The sequence below is a fragment of the Heteronotia binoei genome, chromosome 19 (assembly GCF_032191835.1).
Source record: "Heteronotia binoei isolate CCM8104 ecotype False Entrance Well chromosome 19, APGP_CSIRO_Hbin_v1, whole genome shotgun sequence".
In the NCBI taxonomy this organism is placed as follows: Eukaryota; Metazoa; Chordata; class Lepidosauria; order Squamata; family Gekkonidae; genus Heteronotia; species Heteronotia binoei.
In genome coordinates this window covers 30,662,236-30,688,571 of record NC_083241.1, presented here as the reverse complement: position 1 = coordinate 30,688,571, position 26,336 = coordinate 30,662,236, and the positions used below count along the sequence as shown (strand labels likewise).

Below are 26,336 nucleotides of genomic sequence, written 5' to 3'. Positions count from 1 at the left end.
TGTTAATTGATAACCAATCCATCACCTGGCTAGGAGACTGAACAGATGCAAGAAGGAAATCTCCGTGGCACTACTGAAGCAACTGGATTCCTCCCCCTGTGAGTCGTTCCGCTTCCAATTTCTCAGGGTTGGGTATTAGACGTTGCCCGATTGGGGGGCTTTGGAGAGCAGTCAGGTTCTCTAGAGCCCCTGGTGGAAGCTGAGGGGCTAAGAGCAGGAACTGGGAGACCAGACCAGGGTCCAGGTGGCAAGGATTACAAACATCTGAAGTTGCCTTATACCAAATTAGACTGCTGTATCCATCTAGGTCAGGAATGTCTTAATCTGAAGCGGGTGCAATTCTCCAGGGTCCTGGGTAGATCTGTCCCAGCATCCACATCCTGAGATCCCTCTATGTGAAGATGCCAGGAATTAATTGAACTTCTGACAGTCTGTGCCCAGAGTAGCTGCAATCTATCCGAAGTCAGCCCTGCTTAATTGCCAGGCTCTGGCAACATTGGGCTTGCCTTGGCTATTCAGGTCAGGGCTATTGTATCAGTTCTGTGTAGACAAGCGGTGGTCAGACTTGCTTAATGTAAGAATAAATGCCAGATGTTTGAGAGCCACAAGACAGGAAGGAAAGGAAGGAAAAGGAAGGAAGGAAAATAGATGGGGAAGGAGGAGGGAGGGAGAGGTGGAAAGAAAGCAACTTTAACTTTAAAATGCATTCTCCAAGCCAGTGATATAAAGAGAGAAATGCCTTCTCCGAGCCAGCCGACAGGATGGTGGGGGGTTTGAGAGCCATTCAACATGTGTGAAAGAGCCACGCATGGCTCCTGAGGCACAGTTTAGCCACCCCTGATTTTAAGCCTACAGAGGAAGCAGGGAAGTCAGGGATGCAGAGCGGGAGAGCAGAATTGGGCAAGTGCTCATGGGTTCTCTGAAACTATGGGAGGATGTTGCTGCATCCCTTCCTCGAATGACTGTGTGCTCTGCGTCTCGCGGTTCAACCCCAGGGCTCCAGGGGCAGCTGCAACGTGCCGGGAAGATGGGAGAAGTCAGGATGTCTCTTGAAGACCGGAATGGCGGCTACGAGAACCCGGCGTTGGAGCTGGCGGTAAATGACTCCTTATCTCATTAGCTCTGCCCTTTGCACTTTCTCACAAGACGGCAACTCTCTCCTTGTGGCTTTCGCAGGAATGCGAGGGAAATCCTGAAGTGACAGAGAAGCACCGCAAGGCTGAGGGCCAGGAAGAAAAACACGCACCACGTGCTCCATTCCAGAAGTACTTCACCCTCTATTTATTTACTTCCTTCCTTTCTCGGCTGCCTGTGTCATTAAAGCCCCCTCTTCCTTCCAGCTTTTCTCTCTATGCTCTCAGCCAGTCACTCTCAGATCGTGGGGGTGTGTCCCAGAGTGGGTCATGATTCTCTGGGCGGGGGGGGGGGGGGGCAAGGCCAAGAGAAGGAAGAAGAGAGAGGCTATGAAATGCCACCTGGTGGCTCTGGCTTTATAAATGGCAACTTTACAACTGATGTGAGAGATTAACTTCACAAAAGGGTCCAAAAAAATAGAGTAAGCTAAGACGCTGGTTCCACCGAAGAGTTTGAGAGGCATGGCTGTAACCACTGTTCCCTCTAAACTGCAGAGTCCTGGGAGCAAAAATTCTACTTTGTGAGCTACTGGCACTAAAGTTGTGAGCTACTGCATGAATTAGTGTGCTTTGGGGTCATCCTTCCCGAGCTAAGACAAAAAATGTGTGAGCTGGAGGCTAAACATCTGTGAGCTAACTCCCTCTAATTCAGCTTAGAAGGAACACAGTGTGCTCCCAGTTCATGCATTTAGGGATTCTGTATGAATGGCACACCCCAGGGAATGCTGCCTTGAATCCCCAAGCCTCTTTGAAAGCCCTTTCCTAAGGCAGTATTTCGGCCTTTTCTCCATAATTGTTTTATTTATGCGAATCTCCTTAGGTTGAAGAAGGCAGCTGAGCCGTTTTCCAAAACAAGGCAGTTTTGCAAAGCTCATGCCAAGGCATTTCGCTGGATCTTCTTGGGTCTCTTGGGTGCAGGTGAGACATGCTCACCCCATCAGTACTTTTGTAGACTGGGAGGACAAGGAAGGCAGAGGTTTCTCTTCCTTTCTGCAAAGCACCAGAGATGGAATATTGGTGGGTGGGGACTGTGCTTGAGTTACAGAGTTCAGGTTCCCAAGCACTAAAGTCAGCCATAAAACTGGTCATCCCATTGGGAAGGAGGGGCATCAAAGAAGCTCCCAGACAGCCTAGAAAAGGCAAAAAAGTGTCGCCATTTGGGGGTGGCCTGGACAGGGCGGACCCTAGACTGCCTGGCACCCTAGGGAAGGCTAACTTCTGGTGCCCCCCTCTGCACTGATAATGTCACCAAGTCACAAAGCCGGTGCCCTAGGCAATCATCCTTCCTGAGCTAAGGGCTCGGAGCAGGGCCGGCACGTGGGAGTCGGCCAAGGAGGCGGCGGTCTGGGGCGCGCTTGGCCTAGGGGTGCCAGGAGGCGCCCCCTCTCTTCACACACCGCCCGTGCCCACTGAGTTCCTGACTTCGCTGAGGCTGCTGGAGCCTCGGCGATGTCAGGGTGTGTGGCAGCGAGCACCGGGACACAACACCAGCCTCAGCTGCAGAGACCCCACAAGAAGTGCAGTGTGGGGGGGTGGCGGCCAGCAGCCCCCTCCCTCCCAGGCTGCTGGCAACCAAGCAGGGTGGGGGTGAGCCTCTTCTCCCTCCCTCCCAGCCCCACACTTGTTTCCCTCGCCTGCCCCTCCCCCGATGGGCAGGCCACACACCAGCTCAGGTCCTCTCTCCCCACAGCTCCCTTTGAGAGGGCTGGGCACAGGGCTTCACGCCCTGATGACGTAACTTCTGGTGATGTAATTGGCTGCTCGCCCTTCACAAGCGTGAATAGAAACTTTGATGGAGAAGAAGTGGGCAGGGGCAGCCTGGGGCGCTAGAAACCATAGTGCTGGGCCTGGCTGGAGGAGGGGAGATGGGGAGGCAACAAGGTTTTGCGCAGCAAAGAGAAACTGGTTTTTAGCGGTTTCTCTTTCCCTCGCAAGAATGGCGAAGCAACCTGAAGCCCCAGGGCAGATAATGGGAAATTGGAAGGATGCCGCGCTGAAAACAGGAACGTCAGAGCGGCATAGAGTGAGTGCGAAATTGGTCTATGACTTAACTCAAACTGGGGTCCATTCCAAAGGTCTCTGGACCAGGGTTCCCAATGTGGTTTCTGGCAACACCTTCCTTGTTGGCGCCCAGCAAATGTATTTTAGAAAGTGGGTGGGGCTCTTGCCCTGTGAGGCTTCTGATTGGCCACTGAAGATCTGATTGGCTGGGCAGAGTAACATCACATGGTTCCAGTAGCAGCTGTCAACATGGCATTGGTTTTATTACCTCTCTTTCCCAGTGCATTTTAAAGTCACCTCTCTTGGGATTCCTCTGTGTGTGTGGCTCCACCTCCTGTGGCAGCCATTTTGTGGTTGGCTTTGCTTCCTGCGGCAGCCATTTTGTGATTGCGCCCACCACCCTGTGTTAGAATGCCAACGGCGTCCACAGGATCAGAAAGATTGAGGCCCCTGCTCTAGATCATATTGAGGAATCTCAGTTGTAGCCCACATCTATGTCACTTCATACGCAGGAACACTAAAGCACACTTTGCAACGCGCAGCTTGACATCTCCCTCCCTGCAGTGTCTGAGAATAAGGACCTCAGAGGGTCTTTTAAAAATCCACCGTAGAAAAGAAAGCCAGTGCTGCCCTTCTGATAACTGAACTGATCCACTGCCCACGGGTCTTGTGTCTCCCTTCTCTAGCTTACCTGGCCTACTTCATCGCAGCCTGTTACCTGGACTTCCAGCGAGCCTTGGCTTTAGTCGTTTTAACATGTCTGGCAGTCTTCCTTGGGCTCTATACCCTGGTGAAGAAGTGGTGCGGGGCAACTATCGTCCGTCTGCTCAGCCCTGTTGGGAAATGCTTCCAGCGCTCCTGGTTTTGGCTGAAATGGTGAGTTGGGCTGCGGCTGGCTGCAGGAGTGGGGTCTTCCACTCCAATAGCTGTTACTGCTATGGACCATCTCTGCCTAGGAAGACAGCATCCCCATAATGATTCCCTGTTGGGAATGTTTTCTTGGCTGTTCCCAGTGCAGTGTAGTGGTTAAAGTGTCCAAATAGGATCTGGGAAAGCCAGGTTCAAATCCCCAGTCTGGTTTTAGTGGTTAAGAGTGGTGGACTCTAATCTGGAGATCCAGGTTTGATTCCCCACTCCTCCTCCACATGCAGCCAGCTGGGTGGCCTTGGGTCAGTCACAGTTCTCTCTCTCAGAGCTCTCTCAGCCCCATCTACCTCACAGGGTGTCTGCTGCAGGGAGAGAGAAGAAAGACGATTGTAGGCCACTCTAAGACTCTTGAGTGAAGGCTGGGGTATAAATCCAACTCTCCTCCTCCTCCTCTCGTGCCCTGGAAGCTTGCTAGGTAACCCACGCGCCAGTCCCTCTCTCTTGGCCTAACCTACCTCACAGGATTGTTGTGAGGATAAAATAGAGGAGAGGAGAATGATACAAGTAGCTTTATGTTCCTGTTGGGGAGACAGTAAATAAATATGTACAACTAAAGTAAATAAGCATGGGGTGGTGGCATTCCAATAGCCATCGTCTGAATATGTCCCTGTAGTGAGATGCTCCTGAGATTCTCCAGTGATGGTCTTTTAGTTCTACAATATCTTTTTGGACATTCTTGCTGTGGGATTTCCTTGATGTTGCCTGCCTTCCTTCCTCTGGTATCCACCCACTATCAGTCTTGGTGATCCTACAATAAAGCTACCAGGGCCACATGCTTTTAGGTCTCTGATTTTCATTGTGTTTATCTGGAAGCAAATGACAGTAGAACCTTATTCCTGACAAAACATGTTCAGGAGGGCACCTTTAAGTGTTTCTCTTGCTCTATAATCATATAGTGTTCTGTAGCGGTCCCTCTTCCCCCTCACTATTTGATAGTGTTTTGAAAAGAATTGTTGAAATTACATCAAAATATGTCGTAATCATACCCTTGCCATAACAGCTCTCCTCCTGACTCATTACAAAATAGCCATTCTGCTTTTCTGCAAATATAAAGACCACTTCCAATGTCTATGTCCTGGTCATTCATTTTTGACTATCTCTTTCTGTCTGTACAATTGCATGACAAAACTGGTATCCCTGATGCTTGAAAGAGAAGGAAAAAAGGGAGCATACCTATATAAAGAAGGGGGACAAGGAAAAGAAGGAGGGACCCCCCCAGTGGCTGAGGTGTACCAGAACATTCTCAAATGTGTTCAAAAAATTTTTTCTGGCACTCAGACACATGCAAATGCCTTATACTGATTGAGAACACTGGTTTACCAAGCTAGGTATTGTCTACTCTGACCGGCAGCAGCTCTCCAGGGTCTCAGGCTGAGGTCTTTCACATCTCTTGCTGCCTGGTCCTTTTTTAGCAGGCAATGCTGGGGACTGAACCTGGGACCTTCTGCGTACCAAGCAGATGCTCTGCCACTGAGCCACAATCTCTCCCACAGCCTCAAATGTTGTGTCATCTTCCTCATCTTGCTGATCTCATGAGAATAATGGGCTAAGGCCACGCTTGTTCCAAAGTGCATCTCTGTAACGGCATTCTCCTTTTGTCCCAGGGTGCTGTGCGTCGTCATTCTGATTGGTCTGATCACGTGGCTGGTTCTTGACATATCCCAACGGCAGGAGCAGCTAGTGTCGTTGGGGGGTTTCTGCGCATTGCTTCTCGTGCTCTTTGTTGGCTCCAAGCACCACAGGGCTGTAAGTAGAAGCACTACTTTTGGTTTGGGCCTTTTTGGTGTGCAAAGCACATATTGTAGTAATCCACTTTTCTTTAGAACATCAGAAGAGCCCTGTTGGATCGGATCAGTGGTTCATCTAACTCAGCATCCTATGTCACACAGTGGCCAGCCAGCTCCTCTGGAGGGCCAATTACAGGGCATAGAGGCTGAGGCCTTCCCCTGATGAGAACGTAAGAACATAAGAAGAGCCCTGCTGGATCAGACCAGTGGTCCGTCTCATCCAGCATCCTGTCTCACACAGTGGACGGCCAGTTCCTCTGGAGGGCCAACCACAGGGCAGAGAGGCTGAGGCCTTCCCCTGAGGAGAATGGAAGAACATAAGAAGAGCCCTGCTGGATCAGACCAGTGGTCCGTCTCACACAGTGGCCGGCCAGTTCCTCTGGAGGGCCAACCACAGGGCAGAGAGGCTGAGGCCTTCCCCTGAGGAGAATGGAAGAACATCAGAATAGCCCTGCTGGATCAGACCAGTGGTCCGTCTAATCCAGCATCCTGTCTCACACAGTGGCCGGCCAGTTCCTCTGGGGTGCCAACAGCAGGGCAGAGAGGCCAAGACTTTCTCTGATGTTGCCTCCTGGCTCTGGGACTCAGAGGCTTAGTGCCTCTGAATGTGGAGGTTCCACTCAGCCACTGTGGCTAGTAGCCATTGATAGACTTATGTTCTTTCTGGATGCTGCCCCTCGTCTCCTGTGAAAGCTCATTCAAAACCTTACCTTGCTCCGGTACTGGGTTTTGAATAAAAACTTGCACCATCCAGCAAGATAACTAACAAAATGTTCATAAATTTAACAGGATTTACTCACATAAATCTTGCATTCTGTAGACCCACCCAATGAAAGTTAACTTGGCAAAGATGCTGGGTTATTATTATTATTATTTGTGGACACTTGTGCTCAGTTCATGTATGAACGGCACTGGCAGACTGACTGGGCCATCAGCATCCTCCAGGCTTTTAACAGAGACAACAACAAAATTAGTTTTACAACCCTGAGACATCATGGTTGATGGGTAAGGCTTTTTTTGGTAGCAGGAACTCCTTTGCAAATTAGGCCACACACCCCTGATGTAGTCCTGCCTCCAAGAGCTTACAGTAGGCCCTGTCATAAGAGCCCTGTAAGCTCCAGGAGGATTGGCTACATCAGGGGTGTGTGGCCTAATATGCAAAGGAGTTCCTGCTGCAAAAAAAAGCCCCGGGAAAGGTATAAATGTTTTCATTAATAACATAAAATAATCAAATGGGTAGCTCTGTTGGTTAAAAAAAAAAAAAGGTAGTCCCCTGCGCAAACACTAGTTTTTGACTCTGGGGTGACGTTGCTTTCACAATGTTTTCACGGCAGACTTTTTACGGGGTGGTTTGCCATTGCCTTCCCCAGTCATCTACACTTTCCCCCAGCAAGCTGGGTACTCATTTGACCGACCTCGAAAGGATGGAAGGCTGAGTCAACCTTGAGCCGGCTACCTGAACTAGCTTCCGCTGGGATTGAACTCAGGTCATGAACAGAGGGCTCCAACTGCAGCACTGCAGCTTTACCACTCTACACCACGTGGCTCTTAGCCCTGTTGGCTAGGGGGAGGTATTTGTGAGTTTCCTGCATTGTGCAGAGGGTTGGACTAAATGACCCTGGAGGTCCCTTCCAACTCTATGATTCTAAGCAGCAGAACCAAGTTGGGAGTCCAATGGCCCCTTTAACACCAACAAAGTTTTATTCTTGGTATAAGCTTCTGTGTGCAAGCACACTCCTTCATGCTTCTTTTCGTGCATGCACACGAACGCTTATACCAGGAATAAAGCTTTTTTTGGTCTGAAAGGTGTCAAACTTTGTTCTGATAAAATAATCAAGTTAGTTTCAGAGGGCAGCAGTAGAACAGCTGGAGTCAAGTCCAGTAGCCCCTTAGAGACCAATCAGATTTTTTTTTGGGGGGGGGGGGGTGTATCGGCTCAAAAAGCGTATATCCTGAAACACTTTTTATTCTTTAAGGTGTTGCTAGACTCAAACATAACATAATAAAAATGAAATTTCCACTTGTGGTTTAGAGGATACATGCTAGCCATGGTTTCCCAGCACCAGATTATTCAGGAGGGACATTTTAATAAAAGGAACATGGCTGTAGTAAATGCCATTGTTCCAGACAGTGCTTTTATAATGAGAATAGGTTTGTTCTTTACCAGCTCACTTACTGTATGTGTTAAAATGCATGGTCTTCTAGTTCTTGCACTCTGGTTTTTACAGTTTATGGTACACTTTATAACGTTTTTGTTGCATTGGTTTCTAGTTTTGTAATCTACCCAGATCCCACCGAGAAAGGCAGAATATAAAATAATTAATTGATTAACGGCTAATTACGATTCGCCTTGAGACAGGATGTCACAGTGGGAACTGGAGGATGTTAAGGGAAGTAGGGTTTTGGTTTTTTTAGCAGGAACGCAGTTCTGGCTGGATGGTGCCAGGGATGTGGCCTAATATGCAAATGAGTTCCTGCTAGGCTTTTCCTACAAAAAGCCGTGTGAAACAATGGTGGTCGGGGGTGTGGCCTAATATGTAAACGAATTCCTGAAGGCTTTTTCTGCCAAAAAAGCCCTGAAGGGGAGGCTCCCAACTGTCCCACTAAACAGTAGCAGGCCCTGTTTTCAGACCTCCTTTGGCACTGAATTCCAACATGACTACCCTGTTTCCAAGAGCAACCAGGTTGGTCTGCAGCAGATGAGCTGGATTCAAGTCCAGTAGCACCTTAGAGAACAACGTTTTGGGAGTATGAGCTTTCGAGAGTCAACCCTCCCTTCATCAGATACAAGTAGAATCTAGCTCATCACTCTACTGTGTTAATCATGAAGAGTTCTGTCTCCCTGGGCTGCTGCTGAGCCTTTCACAGAATGCCCCTTGGCTTCCCACACTCATTCCTCTATCTTTGCTGGATCGCAGGTGCCCTGGAGAGCTGTCTTCTGGGGGCTTGGCCTGGAGTTCCTCCTCGGGATCTTCATCATCCGGACAGAGCCTGGATTTCAGGCTTTCCAGTGGCTGGGCGAACAGATCCAGGTATGAAGCAGCAAGACATGGCCAGACGTCTTGACTCAGGCCAGAGTCAGGACCTCTTTTGGGGAGATGTGAGGTGGCAAGAAGGATGCTGGTGGTGAGAAACAAAAACTGAGATATAAGGACACAATATAAGCGGCACATCCAGTCTGACACTCTGAGTGGCACAGTGGCCAAAACCCAGATGCCATCAGGAGGTCCATCAGTGGGGTCAGAACTCCAGAAGCCCTCCCACTGTTGCCCCCCAAGCACAAAGAATACAGAGCATCACTGTCCCAGAAGAAGGTTCCATTTATACTTTGTGGCTAATAGACCTTTGCTCTCCATACATTTCTCCAGTCCCCTCTTGAAGCTATGCTTGTAGCCTCCACCGCTTCCTGCGGCAGTGAATTCCACATGTTCCTTTTTGTGTGTGAAGAATTACTTCATTTTATCTGTTCTAAGCTCACTGCTCATTAATTCCATTGAGTGCCCAGGAGTTCTTGTACTGGGAGAAAGGGAGACATGTATTTCTTTCTTGACCTTCTCTAGCCCATGCATAATTTTGCAAACCTCTGTCATATCCCCTCTCAGTTATCATCTCTCTAAAGAGCTCTAACCTTCCTTCAGAGAGGTGTTCTATCCCCTTAATCCTTCCAGTTGCCCTTTTCTGCACCTTTCCCATTGCAGTAATACCTTTTTTTGAGGTGTGGAACTGTACACAGTACTCCAAATGAGGCTGCTCCATCGATCAATAGGTGCCATTCACCATTATTTATTTGGTAGCACATCTCCCATTGGAGAACACTTCGATCTTGCAAAGGGAGTGCTTCATTTGGAGTGGGAATTAGATCTTGTGTAAGCAGCACAGGATAAGTTTAGCATTAATCTGGTGGTGGAAAGTGCTGTCAAACCACAGCCGGTTTATGGTGACCCCAGAGGGTTTTCAAGGCAGGAGATCAACAGAGAAGGTTTGCTACTGCCTGCCTCTGTGTAACAACCCTGGACTTCTTTGGTGGTCCCCCATCCAAATACTAACAGGGCTGACCCGGCTTATCTTCCAAGACCTGACAAGATCAGGCTAGCCTGGGCCATCCAGGACAGGGTAGCACAAATCTAGCATTCGAAAACAAAACAAAAGCACTTGAAATATGAAGCTGCCTTCTACTGAATCAGACCCTCGGTCCATCAAAGTCAGTATTGTCTACTCAGACTGGCAGCGGCTCTCCAGGGTCTCAAGCTGAAGTTTTTCACACCTATTTGCCTGGACCCTTTTTTGGAGATGCCAGAGATTGAACCTGGGACCTTCTGCTTACCAAGCAGATGCTCTGCCACTGAGCCACTGTCCCTCCCCTTTTCTTGTTGCCTGGAAGGACCTGTAGTGTCACAAACTCAGCTTTCTACCACAAGGCAGGCCTCATCTTTAATAAGCAAATATGTGCAAGCGACGTGCTCAGAAGCACAGAACATCCATCCCATTCCAGGTCACTCAAGCCAAGGCGGCTCCAAACTCAGTCACGGCATTCTGGTTTTTTTACAGACCTTCCTGAACTACACCACGGCCGGTTCCCGGTTCGTCTTTGGAGACCAACTGATTCAAAACGTTTTCGCCTTCCAGGTCAGAGATTTGGAAAGGAGCTTCTCTTTGACCCTTTCTCTTGGTTTCTGGTGTAAACGAGGCCTTTAAATGAAATGGCTTTTCAAACAGCCAGGGTGGGGTGGTACTTGCTTGACCGGTGGGCTACAGTCCAGGCAAGGAACTTGAACTGGATCTCCCCCCCCACCCACTAAATGAGCCAGAAGAGACTAAATAACAAACACCCAACTGTTGTCAAAGATCTAAATATATTTCATTTTCGCTAAGGTTGACAAGTCCAACTCAGAAAATACCAGGGGACTTTGGGGGTGGAGCCAGGAGATTCCCCATTCTCTAACATAAAAATACAGCAGAGCAATTCCTGTAAATAGTCTTCATTTCCTTGTCCCCTTAGCAGCTACAATTCCAGTAAATGAAAGTGAAACACACTAACAAAGCAGCCAAAATAAGCAATAGTTTGCAAGCACACACCTTTGTGATCTCACTGGAGCTTTATGCACAGGAGCTGCTGTATTTCCAACCAAGTTCTTCAGACTAACAGACAAATTAAAAGAGAGAGTTGGGAGTTTTCCTCCATCCCACAAACAGGTTCCTATACAAAGACATCTGAAATGAATCCGAAACAAGCACAGAGACTGTTCTCTCAGTCTCTCTCTTTCTCTCTCACACACACACTTTCTGGCTCTGGTTCCTATACAAAGACGTCTGAAAAAAGCAAAGCAAGCAGAGGGACTATGCTCTCTCTCTCTCACACACACACACATGTGGCTCTGCTGCTAGCCACTCCTGATGCAGCTTCACTTCCTGCTGAAATTTAAAGGCACATACACATTTTAAAACAAAAGGTATTTGCAGGCTTCTAAACCTGCAGAGATCTAAAGGCACAAGGTAGCTGTAGGTGTGGGGCCAGTTGGCTGTGGGTGGGGTGGAGCCTGGAAAACCAGGGGTTCCCACGCTGGAACCGGGGGATTGGGAAGCCTAACTTTGGCAGTCCAGGTTCCCGAGTCAGTTCATGGCACCCCGTCACCATCCTTGAGTTTGCTTCCCAGATCCCGCTCTGCCCTTCTGTGCCATGCTTCCTGCCCAAGCAGCTATACCTGCTCAGCTGTAGCACCCGGTATGGTATGGAGGTGCCAAAGGCTGACGTAATCTGGGCCTTTTCTGTCTCCAGGCTTTGCCCATCATTATCTTCTTCAGCTCGGTGATGTCTGTTCTCTACTACCTGGGAGTCATGCAGTGGGTGATCCTGAAGGTAAAACGCTTGGCATGAGGCTCCATGGGCTGAACCAATGACTACTGAACACTACTAAGATTGTATTCCAATACTGTGAAAAAACAGGATGTGTTTAAACTATGGCTTTTCTGCATGTTATTTCTGTTGGTTATGTGCCTGTACTGTGTCAGGGTTTTCTTGCCCCTTTCTGTACATATTTTGCTCCCTCTAGTGGTCGCTTCAATCTTTCATCGCTGTTTCTCAGGTGTTTTTTTTTTTTACAAGCACTTTAAAGTGTTCAAAACACCCCCTCCTCAAGAAACAGCAATGGAAGATTGAAGCGACCACTAGAAGGCACAAGGATAGAAAACCCCCATGTCTTGTGCAACATATTCTGTTTCATTTACAAGATTCTGGTTTGTCTGTCTCCTCAGCACCTCCTGACAGGGAGGATAACACCCCCAAACCATTCCCTATGGCTAGGAATTACTGTTGGTCTAGCAGTGCCCAGGGTTCAGTGGGATGTTTTGATGAAAGCAGCTTTGTTAGCAAACACAAAGTCACAAAGGCTGGGCTGTGGTTGAACTATTAGGTGAAAAAGTGAGCGGGGGGAGGGGGGAGGAAGGAGAGGCTAGACCTTTAAAAGCCTCTTTGCTGGGCCCTGCAGGTTGTGTGATTGGGCAACAGCACCCCCCTTGTCTGATTATCTGTGGCTCCTTCTTGCAGCTGTCTTGGATCCTGCAGATCACCATGGGCACAACAGCCACAGAGTCACTGAGTGTTGTGGGGAATGTATTTGTTGGGATGGTAAGTAGGTTTCCTTCCACTGCTGGGATGGAATTGTGGTTCAAGAACATTGCTGTTGATCTGCGATAGTTCGGATTGGTACAGTGAGCCATGCCCACAAAGCAAGAAATATAGTATCAACAGTGGCTGATTTAATGCAGTGTATGCATTATTAGCCAAAATGAAATTTGAGTATTTCTAAATGCCTCTTCCAGTTCCTGTCCCTATTTTTTCATATGATAAGGAATGCCTCTTCTGGTGTCATCTTAGAAGAGTTGTTCTCTCCTTGTTCGCATACCAAGAGGGAATGCCTCTTCCAATACCCAGCAGAAAAGGAATGCCTCTTCCAATACCTACCACAGAGGGAATTCCAATATCTAGCCCAGAAGGAATGCCTCTTCCAATACCCAACAGAAAGGAAATGCCTCTTCCAATACCTAACAGGGAATGCCTCTTCCAATACCTACCACAGAGGGAATTCCAATATCTAGCGTAGAAGGAATGCCTCTTCCAATACCCAGTAGAAAGGGAATGCCTCTCCCAATACCTACCACAGAGGGAATTCCAATATCTAGCGCAGAAGAAATGCCTCTTCCAATACCCAGCAGAAAGGGAATGCCTCTCCCAATGCCTAACAGAGGGAATGCCTCTTCCAATACTTACCACAGAGGGAATTCCAATATCTAGCCCAGAAGGAATGCCTCTTCCAATACCTAGCACAAATTGAAGACTAAAGCCCAAGAAGGCTAATGCAAGTGAAAGGTTGACTGAGATTTCAAGAGAATAATAACCTGGTAGGTCAAGCCCACTGTGAACTGCACCCTTGAATAGTCCTAGTGCCCCCCCCCAGCCCTCCTGAGCAAAGACAGATCAGGCCACACACACTATTCTTCCTTGGGCTCCTCACTCCAGGGCTCCGTCTCTCCTTTAATTGGACTGCGTTTTGCCAGATAGAAAACCCCTTCCTCACTTGAGCTCGCAGACAAAAATCTCCAACATACGCCTTCTGTCTTGCAGACGGAGGCACCGCTGCTGATCCGCCCCTACCTGATGGATATGACTAAGTCGGAAGTCCATGCTGTGATGACCGGCGGTTTTGCTACTATCGCTGGCAGCGTGTTGGGAGCCTACATTTCGTTTGGGGTGAGTATGCTGTTTAACAGCTAGATTTGAGTCCAGCAACACCGTGTGTGAGCATGTTAAGTGCTGTCACTTCCAACCCGTGACAACCTTCTGAATTAACGACCTGTCATTAGCAGTCTTGCTCAGGTCTGGCAAACTGAGAGCCACAGCTTCCTTGATTGGCTCAATCCATTTCACATTGTGTCTTTCTTTTTCCTGCTTCCTTCCACTTTTCCTAGCATTAGAGGTCAACAAGATTTTGGGGGGTGGGGGCATGAGCTTTTGAGATGAGCTGGCAAAGGGATCGTTGACTCTCAAAAACGAATACCCCCTCCCCAAATCTTGTGGGTCTCTAAAGTCCCACTGGACTCAAATTTAGTTATTCTTCTGCAGCCCGACACGGCTCCCCTCTGAATTTCTGCCATGTAAGGCCCCCTGGCGCAGAATGGTAAAGCTGCAGTACTGCAGTCCAAGTTCTCTGCTCATGACCTGAGTTTGATCCCAGCGGAAGCTGGGTTCAGGTAGCTGGCTCAAGGTTGGCTCAGCCTTCCATCCTTCTGAGGTCGGTAAAATGAGTCCCCAGCTTGCTGGAGGGAAAGTGTAGATGAGTGGGGAAGGCAACGGCAAACCACCCCGTTAAAAAAGTCTGCCGTGAAAATGTCATGATGCGACGTCACCCTAGAGTCGGAAACGACTGGTGCTTGCACAGGGGACTACCTTTACCTTTAAAGGTCTGATGGAGGATTGAAGAGAAAGCTCTTTCGAAAATTGCCTTTCACTCATGACACTGTTCAAACAGAGAGGTAACCAGTACACAAAAATCGTATTTTGATTGCACTGTCTGCATCCTGGATTTATCACTTGCGTTTGGCTTAAAGCAACCCCTTTATCAGGGTCCTTGAGAGAAGAGCACTCGTGCACTTTCATGGCTGTGGACATTTCCTCAGAGGGGATTAATGACTGCCCTCGAGAGCTTTGAGAAGGTGACATTTTTCCAAGCGAGGAGGAGGGACAGAGCAGATGTTACACTTGTATAAAGCAACCCAGAAGGAACAAGAGATGAACATGAGATCATTGGGAGCTGGCTGACTTTGCTATCCCTTGCCAGTCCTGACTTCTCAAATGCTAGTTATAGGAGGCAGGTTTGCTTCTCATTTGCTGTCTTCTGCCGCAGATAGACGCCTCGTCCTTGATCGCGGCCTCTGTGATGGCTGCGCCCTGTGCTTTGGCGATGGCTAAACTTGTCTACCCAGAAGTGGAAGAATCCAAGTTCCGGAGCCGGGAAGGTGTGAAAATTGCCTGTGGGTGAGTTAAAATAGTTATAGTCACCTGCTAGAGTGACACAGAATCAGATTGGGGAAAGAGGCATCTAAGGGCTTTTTTGCATTCTCCTTTTCCTTGCTTTTGTGTTGCTTTGGGTTTCCACCCTCTGTTCTGCATGTGTTTTGCACCCCCTAGTGGTTGATTTGACAATACATCATCTTCAGCCAGTTATCACAAATCTATCTAATCCCCTTTTAAAGCTATCTATGCCTGTTAGCATCACTACATCCACTGGCAGTGGATTCCACATTCTAATCACTCTCTCTGTAAAGAAGTATTTTTTTTTGTCCTCCCAAACAGTTTGTTATCTTGATTGGGGCAATTTAACTGGTTGGAGTCCGTTTGAAAACCTGGATTCTAGGCAAGATCAAACCAGGATCTGGAATCCTGGTTACCAGGAACCATTTGCTAAGGTGCTCAAATGCAAATGCCATTATACATGGGAGCTAAACAGGAAGATGCAGGGGTGGAATTCTAGCAGGAGCTTCTTTGCATATTAGGCCACACACCTCTGATGTAGCCAATCCTCCAAGAGCTTACAAGGCTCTTTTTTGTAAGCTCTTGGAGGATTGGCTACATCAGGGGTGTGGCCTAATATGCAAAGGAGCTCCTGCTAGAATTCCACCCCTTTGAAGATGTCAGTCACAGCGTCACATGGCCTAGTTTATTCAAGGTATGAGCTTTTCGTGTGCATGCACACTTCCTCAGATACAAAGAAATGGATGATAACCATTCAAACATATAGACAGATGGTATTCTTAAATGGTATTCTATCAGGAATTTCTTCTTTTGAGATATGAATACTGCAATCCTAAGCAGACTCCTGAGCAAACATGCTTAAAATTGCCATGGAGACATTTCATGAGCAATCCCTCCTCTTACTGGGATGTCAGTGGTGCTCCTCTGCTTGTGAATCTCTGGGATTCTTGGTTTCAGAAGACAACCGTGTCAATCTGCAGTCAAACAGCTTGATTCACGTCCAGTAGCATCTTAATAGACCAACAAGAACGCCAAGTTATGAGCTTTCAAGAGTCAAAGCTTCCTTCTTCGGCCTTTTTCCCCCTGGTATGTTCTCACAGAGAAGAGCAGAATATTCTGGAAGCTATCGGCAATGGTGCTTCAGTTTCTGTGGGCCTGGTGGCTAACATTGCAGCCAACCTCATCTCCTTCCTGGCAGTGCTGGAGTTCGTCAACGCCACCCTCGCTTGGCTGGGGAACCTGGTCAACATTGCAGGACTCTCCTTCCAGGTACCCCCTACGAGACCCCCACCCTGCTTAGGAGGACAACAGGGCAATCGGAGGGTGGGAAGAGGCAACTCACTGTGTTAAGGATACACCTTATTGTAGAGACTTCTGTGGGCCTTGATTTCAACTGCCCCATACTCAGATTAGCAACCCAAATAGTCCAATCTTTTCAGAGTTTGGGAGCTAAGTAGGGTTAATAATAGGAAGGAAGACCACGAAAGAAGATCTCGTTTGCTATGCAGAGGAAGGCATCGGCAAACTACCTCCTGTAAGGTAGAATTTCATGGGCAGCTGTGCCTCAACAACGCACTTTCACTTGGATTACTATGGCTGTCCTACACTAGATCTTCACCGTACTTGGGGAAGGAAATGGCACACAGTTAGCAGATGAATTTGTATGGGAAAAATTGTGATTGTGGGCAATATGGAAGCCAAAAGGGATGAGTAAGAAAGAAGGGATGGAGTGGCAGGAGAATGGATAGTTAATTTGGCCGCTGAGTTTATTAAATTCCCTGAATTTATCCTTAGAATCTTTAACCATGCTTTCTGAGTTTGAGGCTTTTTAAAAATAAAAAATAAAACCTAGTCTATTGGGTTCAGAGTTACAAACTCTCTATAGCCTTGCCAACAGAACCTGCTCTCCCTTAAATTTAGGGATTGCCCCGAATCCAAGCTTCCCAGCTGTATACCTCTACCAGCTCCTAGCTCCAGACTTGCAGAGCCTTTTCCTTGGCTAGATTTAATGTTCTTCCCTCAGTCATTTTATCTGGCAGATTCCAAGGGATTTCTTACTCTAGCAGGTGCTGTCCTTGAACGAAGGACTGTGTCGAAACTGTCTCCCATGTTCTTCTTCAGTGCCCTTTTTTATCTGACGTCCCATTGTGATTGTTCATATCAGCCACACTCTTAGAGACTTCAGAAGATTTTAAGGTTTATTTTCTTGCTTAATAATCCAGATATTGAAAGAGCAGCAAAATTTCTTCATAGCGTTATGGTTACACACCCTGATAAGTAATACTACATATTAGGCGTTATGCTGTTATTTCTGTTTTTATCTTGTACTTCTAATCTTACTTTGTATGGACTCTGTCCTCTCCTAATTTGTAATTTGGCTGACCTTCTATTGTATATGTCTATACATGCCAGGGGTGGCGGAATGGGTCTAAAAAAATTGGTTGCCAGGAGACACAGGGGGCCCACCCACAGGTATAAGGCTATAACTTAATTTTTGCAATAAATAAATAACATTTAAAGAAAATACATGAGTGGAAAAAAGGTACAATTAAAACTTTTGCGAAATAAATATATATATATTTTAGTAATTACAGTGTAAATATATTGTACATATAACTGGCAGTATACAGTAGAGACTAAATGTCAATACAGACAGGGGAGCTGATCTCTGCCAGCTGGAGAGCAGCTGGGAAAGCGGGAGATCCCCAGGCCCCACCTGGAGGCTGGCAACCCTAAATACAATGTAAATTTTATTTGCATTACAGTCATAATACTGGAACTTCTAATATATTTTCAAGCTAAAAGGTCATTAACATTTTTCACGTATCGTCTAATGTTTAAGGGGGCCCAATTCATCAGAGGCCCACAGCGCCCACTTGCCATTGTGCAAGCTGACACATCGGCCAGTCGCCACTGCATGCCAATAAAGGCTTGTCCGATGACACTGAGTTTACTGACAAGCCCTGTTTCTGCTTTCCAGCTGATTTGCTCCTACGTACTGATGCCGCTGGCATTCCTCTTAGGGGCCAGCTGGGACGACGCGGGCCTGGTGGCGGAGATGCTGGGAATCAAGTTTTTCTTGAATGAGTTTGTGGCCTACCAGCAGCTGTCCACTTACAAACAGCAGCGCCTGGATGGGCGTCCTGAGTGGGTCGGGTCGCAAAAGCAGTGGATTTCTGTAAGTGTGGCTGCGATGGGCTGTCTGGATGGGAAGGGAAAGGGAAGAGGAGGCGAACGCGGCTCATGTGCTTCGTAGTGCAGGACTATTGCGAAACTGCTCCTGCCCTTTTTGGTGGATGAACCGGAGGTGCGCAAGAGCAAAGTCAGTCTCTATGGGCTCTCAAGGGAAAGGCCATCTGAGACCCCAGGCAAAATACAACCTTGGTACCCTTGTCCTGCACTCTTCTCCTCTAATGCCGTCAGTTGATAATATGGTGCAGGCATCACCAAAATGGTGCCCATCTGGGTTTCTTTTGTAGCAGGAACTCCTTTGCATATTAGGCCACACCCACTTGATATAACCAATCCACCGTGAGCTCACAGAACTTTTAGTACAGGGCCTACTGTAAGCTCCAGGAGGATTGGCTACATCAGGGGTGTGAGGCCTAATAGGCAAAGGAGTTCCTGCTACAAATAATGCCCTGCTGCCCATGGACCCCAAAGCACCCCCCAACACTTTTCCTAGCACCTGTCCAGTGTTTTTAGAAAGTGGGGCTCTTGCCTAGCAGGGCCTCTGATTGGCCTTTGGAGATTTGATTGTCTGTGTAGATTTTTAGAAGAAGAAAAGTTGGCTTTTACACCCTGCTTTTCTCTACTTTAAGGTGTCTCAAAGTGGCTTACAGTCACCTTCCCTTCCTTTCTCCTCACAGCGGGTACCTTGTGAGGCAGGTGGAGCTGAGAGAATCCTGGGAGAACTGTGACTGGCCATGGCCACGCAGCTGGCTTCATGTGAAGGAGGAGTGGGGAATCAAACCTGGTTTTCCAGATTAGAATCTGCCACTCTTAGCCACTACACCATGTTTGGTGTAGCGGTTAAGAGGCAGCAGACTCTAATCTGGAGTACTGGGTTTGATTCCCCACTCCTCCTCGACATGAAGCCAGCTGGGTGACCTTGGGTCAGTCACAGTTCTCCCAGAGCTGTTCTCTCAGCACTGTCTCTGCCTCACCTGCCTCACAGGGTGTCTGTTGTGGGGAGAGGAAGGGAAAAGAGATTGTAAGCCGCTCTGAAACTCCAAGTGAAGGGTGGGGTATAAAGCCAACTCTTTTTCTTCTCTAACATTTTATAACACTGCTATGGGAACAGCTGCCATCATAGCACAAGGATATTCACTGTGTGACTGAAGGCAAGACATGGCAGTTGTTTTGTGGCTGGCTTACCTTTTGAGGCAGCCACTTCGTGGCAGCCATTTTGCTGCTTTGCCCACCCCACTGTGTCAGAATTCCAAAGGCGTCCAAGGGCTGAAAAAAGTCGGGGGCCCTTGATATTTAAGTACAGAGAATGTTAGCACAATGATTATTATTATTTAGCATGTAGTATTTAATTACGATGAATTCACTCACCAACACCAACATTGCTTCACCAGACGAACAGGCTTCCTAAACCTGTAAGGAACCGTTGTGAAGGTCAAAGGCAAAAGGTCAGAGGAGAATCCTTAAATCCATGGGGCAGGACATGGGGAAAGAAGGAAGAGGGCTGAGTGAAGAAAGGAGTCAGCAACCCAAAAGAAAAGGTGGCCAGCATTCCCTATTGGCTGGCTCAGGAGTGGGTGGATCCGCAGCACGAGACACCTGACCCACAACCAGGCCTTCTCGGGAGTAACACTCTGGTCTCATACTCATGAGCAAGGCAAGAAAGCCAAGAAATTTGACAATCAGAATTTGCTCAAGAAACTTTATCCCCACCCCTCCTTTACCATCTCCCCACACATGACCCTGAATCCAACATATAGTAAAACAAGCATGACATTTATTCAGGAAAGTAATGAAGTAATACAGGTGGGTGAGGTTGGAAAGAAATTTGAAGGGCTATACAGAAACAACAAAACAAAACAAAGCTTGCAAAGAGGAGCTTCCACTGTAGCACTGAGACTTTGTGAGAGTTTTAGAATCTGGCAACTAGTCTGAAGGACACCAAACGTTCCTCATTCGCCAGGTAATTTATGGGATTTCTTTTCTTGGAATCCCTCTTACAATCCACCTACAGCGCGAAAGAACAGTGGTGCAAATGGCAAGGAGCGGATTCGACACACATGTAGCCCTTTGCTTTCCAGCAGTGCAACCAACACACCTTAATATTCCCTTGGAGAGTTACAGGGGCCGCACTCTCCTTGCGCCATATACGAGAACAGAAGGGTGTGTGCATATTTTAAGTGCCGTCCACTTGCTTACTTATGGCCAGGGGTGGAATTCTAGCAGGAGTTCCTTTGCATATTAGGCCACGCACCCCTGATGTAGCCATTCCTCCAAGAACTTACAGGGCTCTTAGTACAGGGTGTAGTGTAAGCTCTGGGAGGATTGGCTACATCAGGGGGTGTGTGGCCTAATATGCAAAGGAGCTCCTGCTAGAATTCCACCCCAGCTTATGGCAACCCTATGAATTAATGACCTCCATAGCATCCTCTCGTTAACAGCCTTGCTCAGGTCTTGCAAACTAAGGGCTGTAGCTTATTTTGTGGAATGAATCCATCTCTGGTTGTGTCTTCCTCTTTTCCTGCCGCCTTCCGCTTTCCCCAGCATTACTCCTGTCTTCTCCTAATGTGACCAAAGTACGGTAGCCTCAGTTTGGTCATTTTAGCTTCTAGGGAGGGTTCCAGCTTGATTCAACCTGGAACGATTTGTCTTTGCTGTGGTCCATGGTAGCCATAAAACTCTCCTCCAGAGCCACATTTAAAAGGGACCTAGTTAATATACTCAGAGGTAGAACAGCCCACTGCAAGGTGACCGAGGGTTAGCATTTGGTAGTTCTGCACCACTTGTGCTGCTAGTCAGGCCAGTGAGATGTCCCAGCGGTTTCCAGGTACGTGACTGACAAAATCGAGATGGGGAAACACCGTTTCTGAAGACGGTGGGCCCATATTCTGGATTGCATCTGGCAGGGCATCTCAGAAATAAGGACGAGCTGTCCCTTTGATTATCTAATGCTGGGTCATGCCAGGATGCAAGCAGGTAGCAGAGAGCCCAGATCCTCAATAAGGGATGTGGATGTGTCATGCTGAGTCGCACCGGAGTGTTTATGCTCTCTATCCCTCTCTACATCTCGGGCGGGTGCAGTGCATGCAGGGAGGCAGGTATTGGGGTGAACGGATGGGAGATTTGTCATGGTACCGATCTCTCTCTCTCTCTCTCTATTTACCCAGATAAGAGCTGAAACCATCACCACCTTCGCTCTGTGTGGATTTGCCAATTTGAGCTCCATCGGGATCATGCTGGGCGGCTTGTGTGAGTTAGTAGCGCAGCACAGAATGTGCCGTTTCTGAGGCCGGGGTGAATGAGGTCTGGGGAGATCTCCATGCCGCCTGCCAGGACTTCAAAGCGCCCGGGCAAAACCCCCAAGCCCGCCCCCCCATGCCATAGCTTCCCTGTGCAGCCTTGCTCAGTGGCGCTTAAGCTTTCCTGGGGCTTTGGTTCCACCCTTTCTCAGTTCCTCCCTCTCTGTCTTTCCGTTTGTATCCAGCAACCCTGGCACCGCACCGCAAGAGTGAATTTTCTAGCATCGTCCTAAGGGCTTTGTTCACGGGAGCCTGCGTCTCTCTGATGAACGCCTGCATCGCAGGTATTGTAGCACCAGCAGCGTATCTCTCATCCCTGGAATCCCGTTCATCGTAGTCTTTTCCCTAGCTAGATGGCATGCACTCTCTGCAGTTTTAGAGGGGAGATATAGAAAGAACCCTAAGAATGAGCAAGTCTGCCCTTGTGGAGCAGGGGCCATCGAAAGTGTTGAACATGTTCTCCTCTCGTGCCAAGGTTAATTAATCTATGGGCAAGGTTAATTAATCCCTTAATAAGTAGGTTCTTTTCAATTGCATCTCAAGCTTGCAAAGATACATTATATTCTGAAGCCAAATTTTAATTGGTACTTTATATACCCTAATTCCTGTTATCTTTTGCGTTTTTTGAATATTTTGTATTTCATTGTTTTTGTAATTTTTTTCTAATTTGTGCTGTCTTGGACCGTATTAAAATTGAACGAACGTATTGTCTGGGTGTTTGGGGATGGCAATGGCTCTGCAGATATGTGGGAGATTGGGAATATGGGGTTCAAAACTAGGAGTGATGGAAGTGCTGGGAGAAACAGGAGAGGGGAGACTAGTTAAGGCTGACTTTGGATCATTCGCTTAACGATCAGACTGTATACAGGAGATGCAAACCCTACTGGACAGGTGTCTGTGGAGGATTCGACTCATTCTGCAGAACAGTCTTCCTACTGTCCAGAACCTCTCAGCCTTCTCTTGTGGCTTCTGCACCCTGCAGGTATCCTGTATGTGCCCAGAGGAGAAGTGACCGATTGCTTAAGTTTCTTCAACACGACAGACCTCAGCTCTACCAGCTACCCCGTCTATGTTTGCTGCACAAACCTCTTTGGATGGTGAGTGAGCCCCTCCATGTCTCTTGCAAAGCGTTTAGGGTACAATGCCAATTCTGGCCAGCTGGTGGAGCACAAAGGGCCTGAAGAAGGGATAGGCAATGTCCACTGGAGGAAGATGTTGGTATGTGAAGAAGCAAACACAATATGGTATGAGTGTGCTTGATCTCCTTGACTCTTGGGGCAAAGGTCCAGGCCTGTGTGTCGAGAAGAATGGTCTGGAGTGCCAGTGTTCAGCACACACTCAGGGAGACAGAAGGAAGCTAAACATCCTAGCCCAGGGGTGTCAAATATGCAGTTTGGGGGCTGAATCCGGTGCCTAGAGGGCTCCTATCAGGACAACTGGCTGTCATTTGCTTCCTTCTCCCTCTCTTGCTTCCTTTTGCATCACAGTTTGCTTTGCCAGGTTTGCTCAACTGCACTGGAGCTACAGAGCAAAACCTCTATTTTCTGCATTGGCTGAGGCTCCTCCCTTGGGAGGAAGAACAGCTTGCTTTGCCAGGTTCCCTCAGTTGCACAGCAGAGCTACTGAGCCAAACCTCTCTTCCTTCTATTGGCTGAGACTCCTTGCAGCTCCCCCCGCCAGTCCCCTGAGGAAGGAAGGAAAGAGCCAGAGCTTCCTTTGCCCAGTTCCCCAATCCCATGGGAGAAATACAAAGAAAGCATCTTTAAGACCAGTGAGTGCTAATGAAGGGGTCATTTACAATATAAATGAGTTTACATCTATAAATAAGATTTGCTCTCACCAGCTGGCCAGCGTGGCATCTAACCAGCCTTTTAGCTGGGCACTTTTACAAATGAAATCCCACAAAAAGTGGCTGGAAGAGGGAGGGAGGAGCCTTTGTTGCCAGTCCACTTCCTACTCAGGCTGGTTTTCCTCCAGTTATTTCTATTATGCCTGGATTGCATTCTGCCCCCCAACCTGGGAACATGTGGGTGTTGCAGGAAAATTTTGGTTGGGTCTCTTGTGAAGACAATCCATGAGGGATTTAAGCCATTTATATTGCTTATATTCCTGAAAACTGCAGGTTGTTTGGGAAACTGAGGGTACAAAAAGTGTTTCTGAAATATATAAAAAGAAAATCCTGCCTCAGTGGGTTATGGGATACCATGCCTAAGAATTTCCCATCTTTGAAGTGCATCTCAAGTAAATCCTTGGGAAGAGGCGTGTGTGTTAAAGTGCCGTGAAGTCGCTTCCATCTGACCAGGGCTTTTTTTGTAGAAAAAGCCAGCAGGAACTCATCTGCATATTAGGCCACACCTCATTGTTTCACACAGGGCTATTTTGTAGGGAAAAAGCCCAGCCAGAATTCATTTGCATATTAGGCCAGGCCACACCCTCGATGCCGAGCCAGCCGGAACTGTGTTCCTGTGCATTCCTGCTCAAAAAAAGCCTTTTATCTGACCCTATGAATTAAGGACCTCCTTCTTTGACAAAGGCAATCCATCTCATCTTGGTTCTTCCTCTTATCCTGCAGCCTTCCGCTTTTCCTACCATGATTCTCTTTCCCAGTGATTCCTGTCTTCTCATAACGTGACCAAAGTACAATAGCCTCAATCTAGTCATTTCGGCTTTTAGGGGGGAGTTCAGGCTTGATTTGACTGAGAAGCCCCTTACTTGTCTTTATGGCTGTCCACGATATCCATAAAATTCTCCCCCGATGCCAAAAGTATGATGGGAGAGAGGAGCAAAAAAACCGTGGCTGGGTGTCCTTCAGACAACCAGAGTCTCATTCCCCCAGCTCTTGATGATATGCCGTCAAGTTAAAGTGAGAATGCTGCAGAATGAGGGACTGTGCTGCCTTTCAAGCTTTTGACAAGACGCAGCGGGCATACGGAGACAGCAAGAGAAAAGAGGACCCCTGGGAGACTGAATAAAAAGGGTGGGGTTGGGGAGGAAGGATAATCGGTGCTGACCTTGAGTGTGTTTGCTTGTTGAAAGGGAGGCTGAAGCATATGTAAGAGATGCCAACAACGGGGAGATCCTCACTTAGTACCAGGGATAACGGGAGAAGAAGAGTCTGCTTGCCTGGTTCCCTTAGTAAGAGATCCATCCAACAGATCTCTTTACATGTTGTAGGGCTACCGACTCCCAGGGCTGAAGCCTGGTAAGGCAAGCAGAAAAGTCCCATGATCTATCTAGAACGATGAGCTCCTCCAGGGCTTGCAGAGCACCATGAGGCTCCTGCGTTTTGGCAGGGCATGCCACGATTTCTTGGAGAACTACAATCATGATGGCTGTGAAGATATCTTCCATCAAAGATGAATGGTTTGCAATTTCTTTTCAGCAGACCAGCAGATGGCACCAGCTTCCCTTTTAAAACAGACTGGGAGTGCTGAGTCTCCCTGCCTGTATTTGGTTGCTAGGTTCCTCAAGGAACTGCAAACAGCCAGGTAGTTTTCAGAGGATGCCACTGACATCTGGCTAGTCTTTGGGCACACACACTAAATGATGCACTTTCAATCCACTTCCAATGCACTTTGCCACTGGATTTTTCTGTGCAAAACGGCAAGATCCACTTGCAAACGGTCGCTGAAGTGGATTGACACTGCATTATTTAGCATGTGTGAAAGAGCCCTTTGACACAGCTTTTCAGGATTAGACAATCTGCTTCACTGAACCTCTCACTCAGGGGTGATTGGGTAGAAAAAGAGGTGCTGGAGCTCATTAGCTCAACTCATTTGCATGTGCCACACACCCCTGACATCACCGGAAGGTGGACTAAATTATATCAGCTCAGCGTCTACCTTAAAATGCTTCTTGAATTATACTTGCCATAATAAAACCTTACTCCCATCACACTTTTTACATTACTTTCTCCTACGTGGTTGCAGTTGCATGATGAAGATTTCCATCTGTCTGCTTGATATGCTTTGGTTATTTTCACATTTCTTGTAGGGAAAAATATTAGAAAGTTTGTCAAATCTTAAGAGTTCAGCAAAATTCTCACAGGGCATTTGAACAATGGAGCCCAGAAGTGTGTGTGTGTGTGTGTGTGGCGGGGGTGTTAAGAAAAGAAGAGCACAATAAAATTTAGAGGTTCCGGAGCTCCATTCCTGTGAACTCATGCCCAAAATGAGGCCTGTTCTTACCTAATTTTAATTATGGAAATGTTCTTTTCTTCTGGTATCCGGAAGTTTGTTTAAAAAAAAAAAGTTTCCATGATTTGCGGCACAAAGACCATGCAGATTTCTGAGCCCTCCCAAGAGGTGGCAGTGTGATCTCTCTGATCTGGCTTCATTGGATTAGAAAACTTCCCATGAAATCTTGTGTTCAGGAAGCCCAAAACTCTGCATTCGAAATAAACCGTACAAAGTGCAAGGCTTATTCTGATGAAAAAGTTTGAAATTTCTGATCGGGCCAAAGGTGAAAAGGAAAAAGGGAGCCAGCAGGGTCAGTTTCATAGTCATACCAGAAGCTTAGGAGATGACTTACAGAAATGGTCCCCAAGAATACATCCCCCGTTGAAAAGTCAAATCTGGGATCATGACCTAACTTTTCTAGGAAGAGTGATCCTGTAAGTCTGCATTCGTTTTGACAGAGGGTTCGCGGTAGAAGAGCTGTATTCAAGTCCTGTCGAGACAAAGAAGGTTTTCAGGGTAGAAGCTTTCTGAAAGTATCTAAAAAAAGTGGAAGGCTTACAGCTGGAACATTTCGTTAGTCTCTATGGTGTCACTGGGCTCGAATCTAGCTATTCTTGCTGACAATGCCTAAGAGTAGGGTTGTGCTCACAAGAACACTATCTTTTCGTCACAGCACGATCAACGGGTCTCTTTCTTTCACTGGCGAATGGGAGCATCATGACGTCGTTGTCACAAGGATGTACCTCCGACAATGCTGCGGTCACTACAACTCCACAGCCTGTGCTGCGCCGTAA

The 26,336-nt window shown here is 47.6% G+C and overlaps 1 protein-coding gene across 1 annotated transcript; it reads left to right on the top strand.

The window, feature by feature from the left end:
- The first annotated feature begins 1,001 nt into the window (after positions 1-1,001).
- Positions 1,002-26,336, top strand: LOC132587822 (sodium/nucleoside cotransporter 1-like). The gene is made up of 17 exons (XM_060260204.1): positions 1,002-1,096; positions 1,177-1,265; positions 1,954-2,051; positions 3,821-4,010; positions 5,666-5,807; positions 8,767-8,880; positions 10,397-10,474; positions 11,625-11,705; positions 12,393-12,473; positions 13,470-13,595; positions 14,749-14,879; positions 15,977-16,145; positions 17,857-18,054; positions 21,233-21,314; positions 21,550-21,648; positions 22,347-22,461; positions 26,216-26,336. The coding sequence occupies exons 1-17, from the start codon at positions 1,028-1,030 to the stop codon at positions 26,334-26,336; spliced, it is 1,983 nt and encodes a 660-aa protein (XP_060116187.1). The 5' UTR covers positions 1,002-1,027.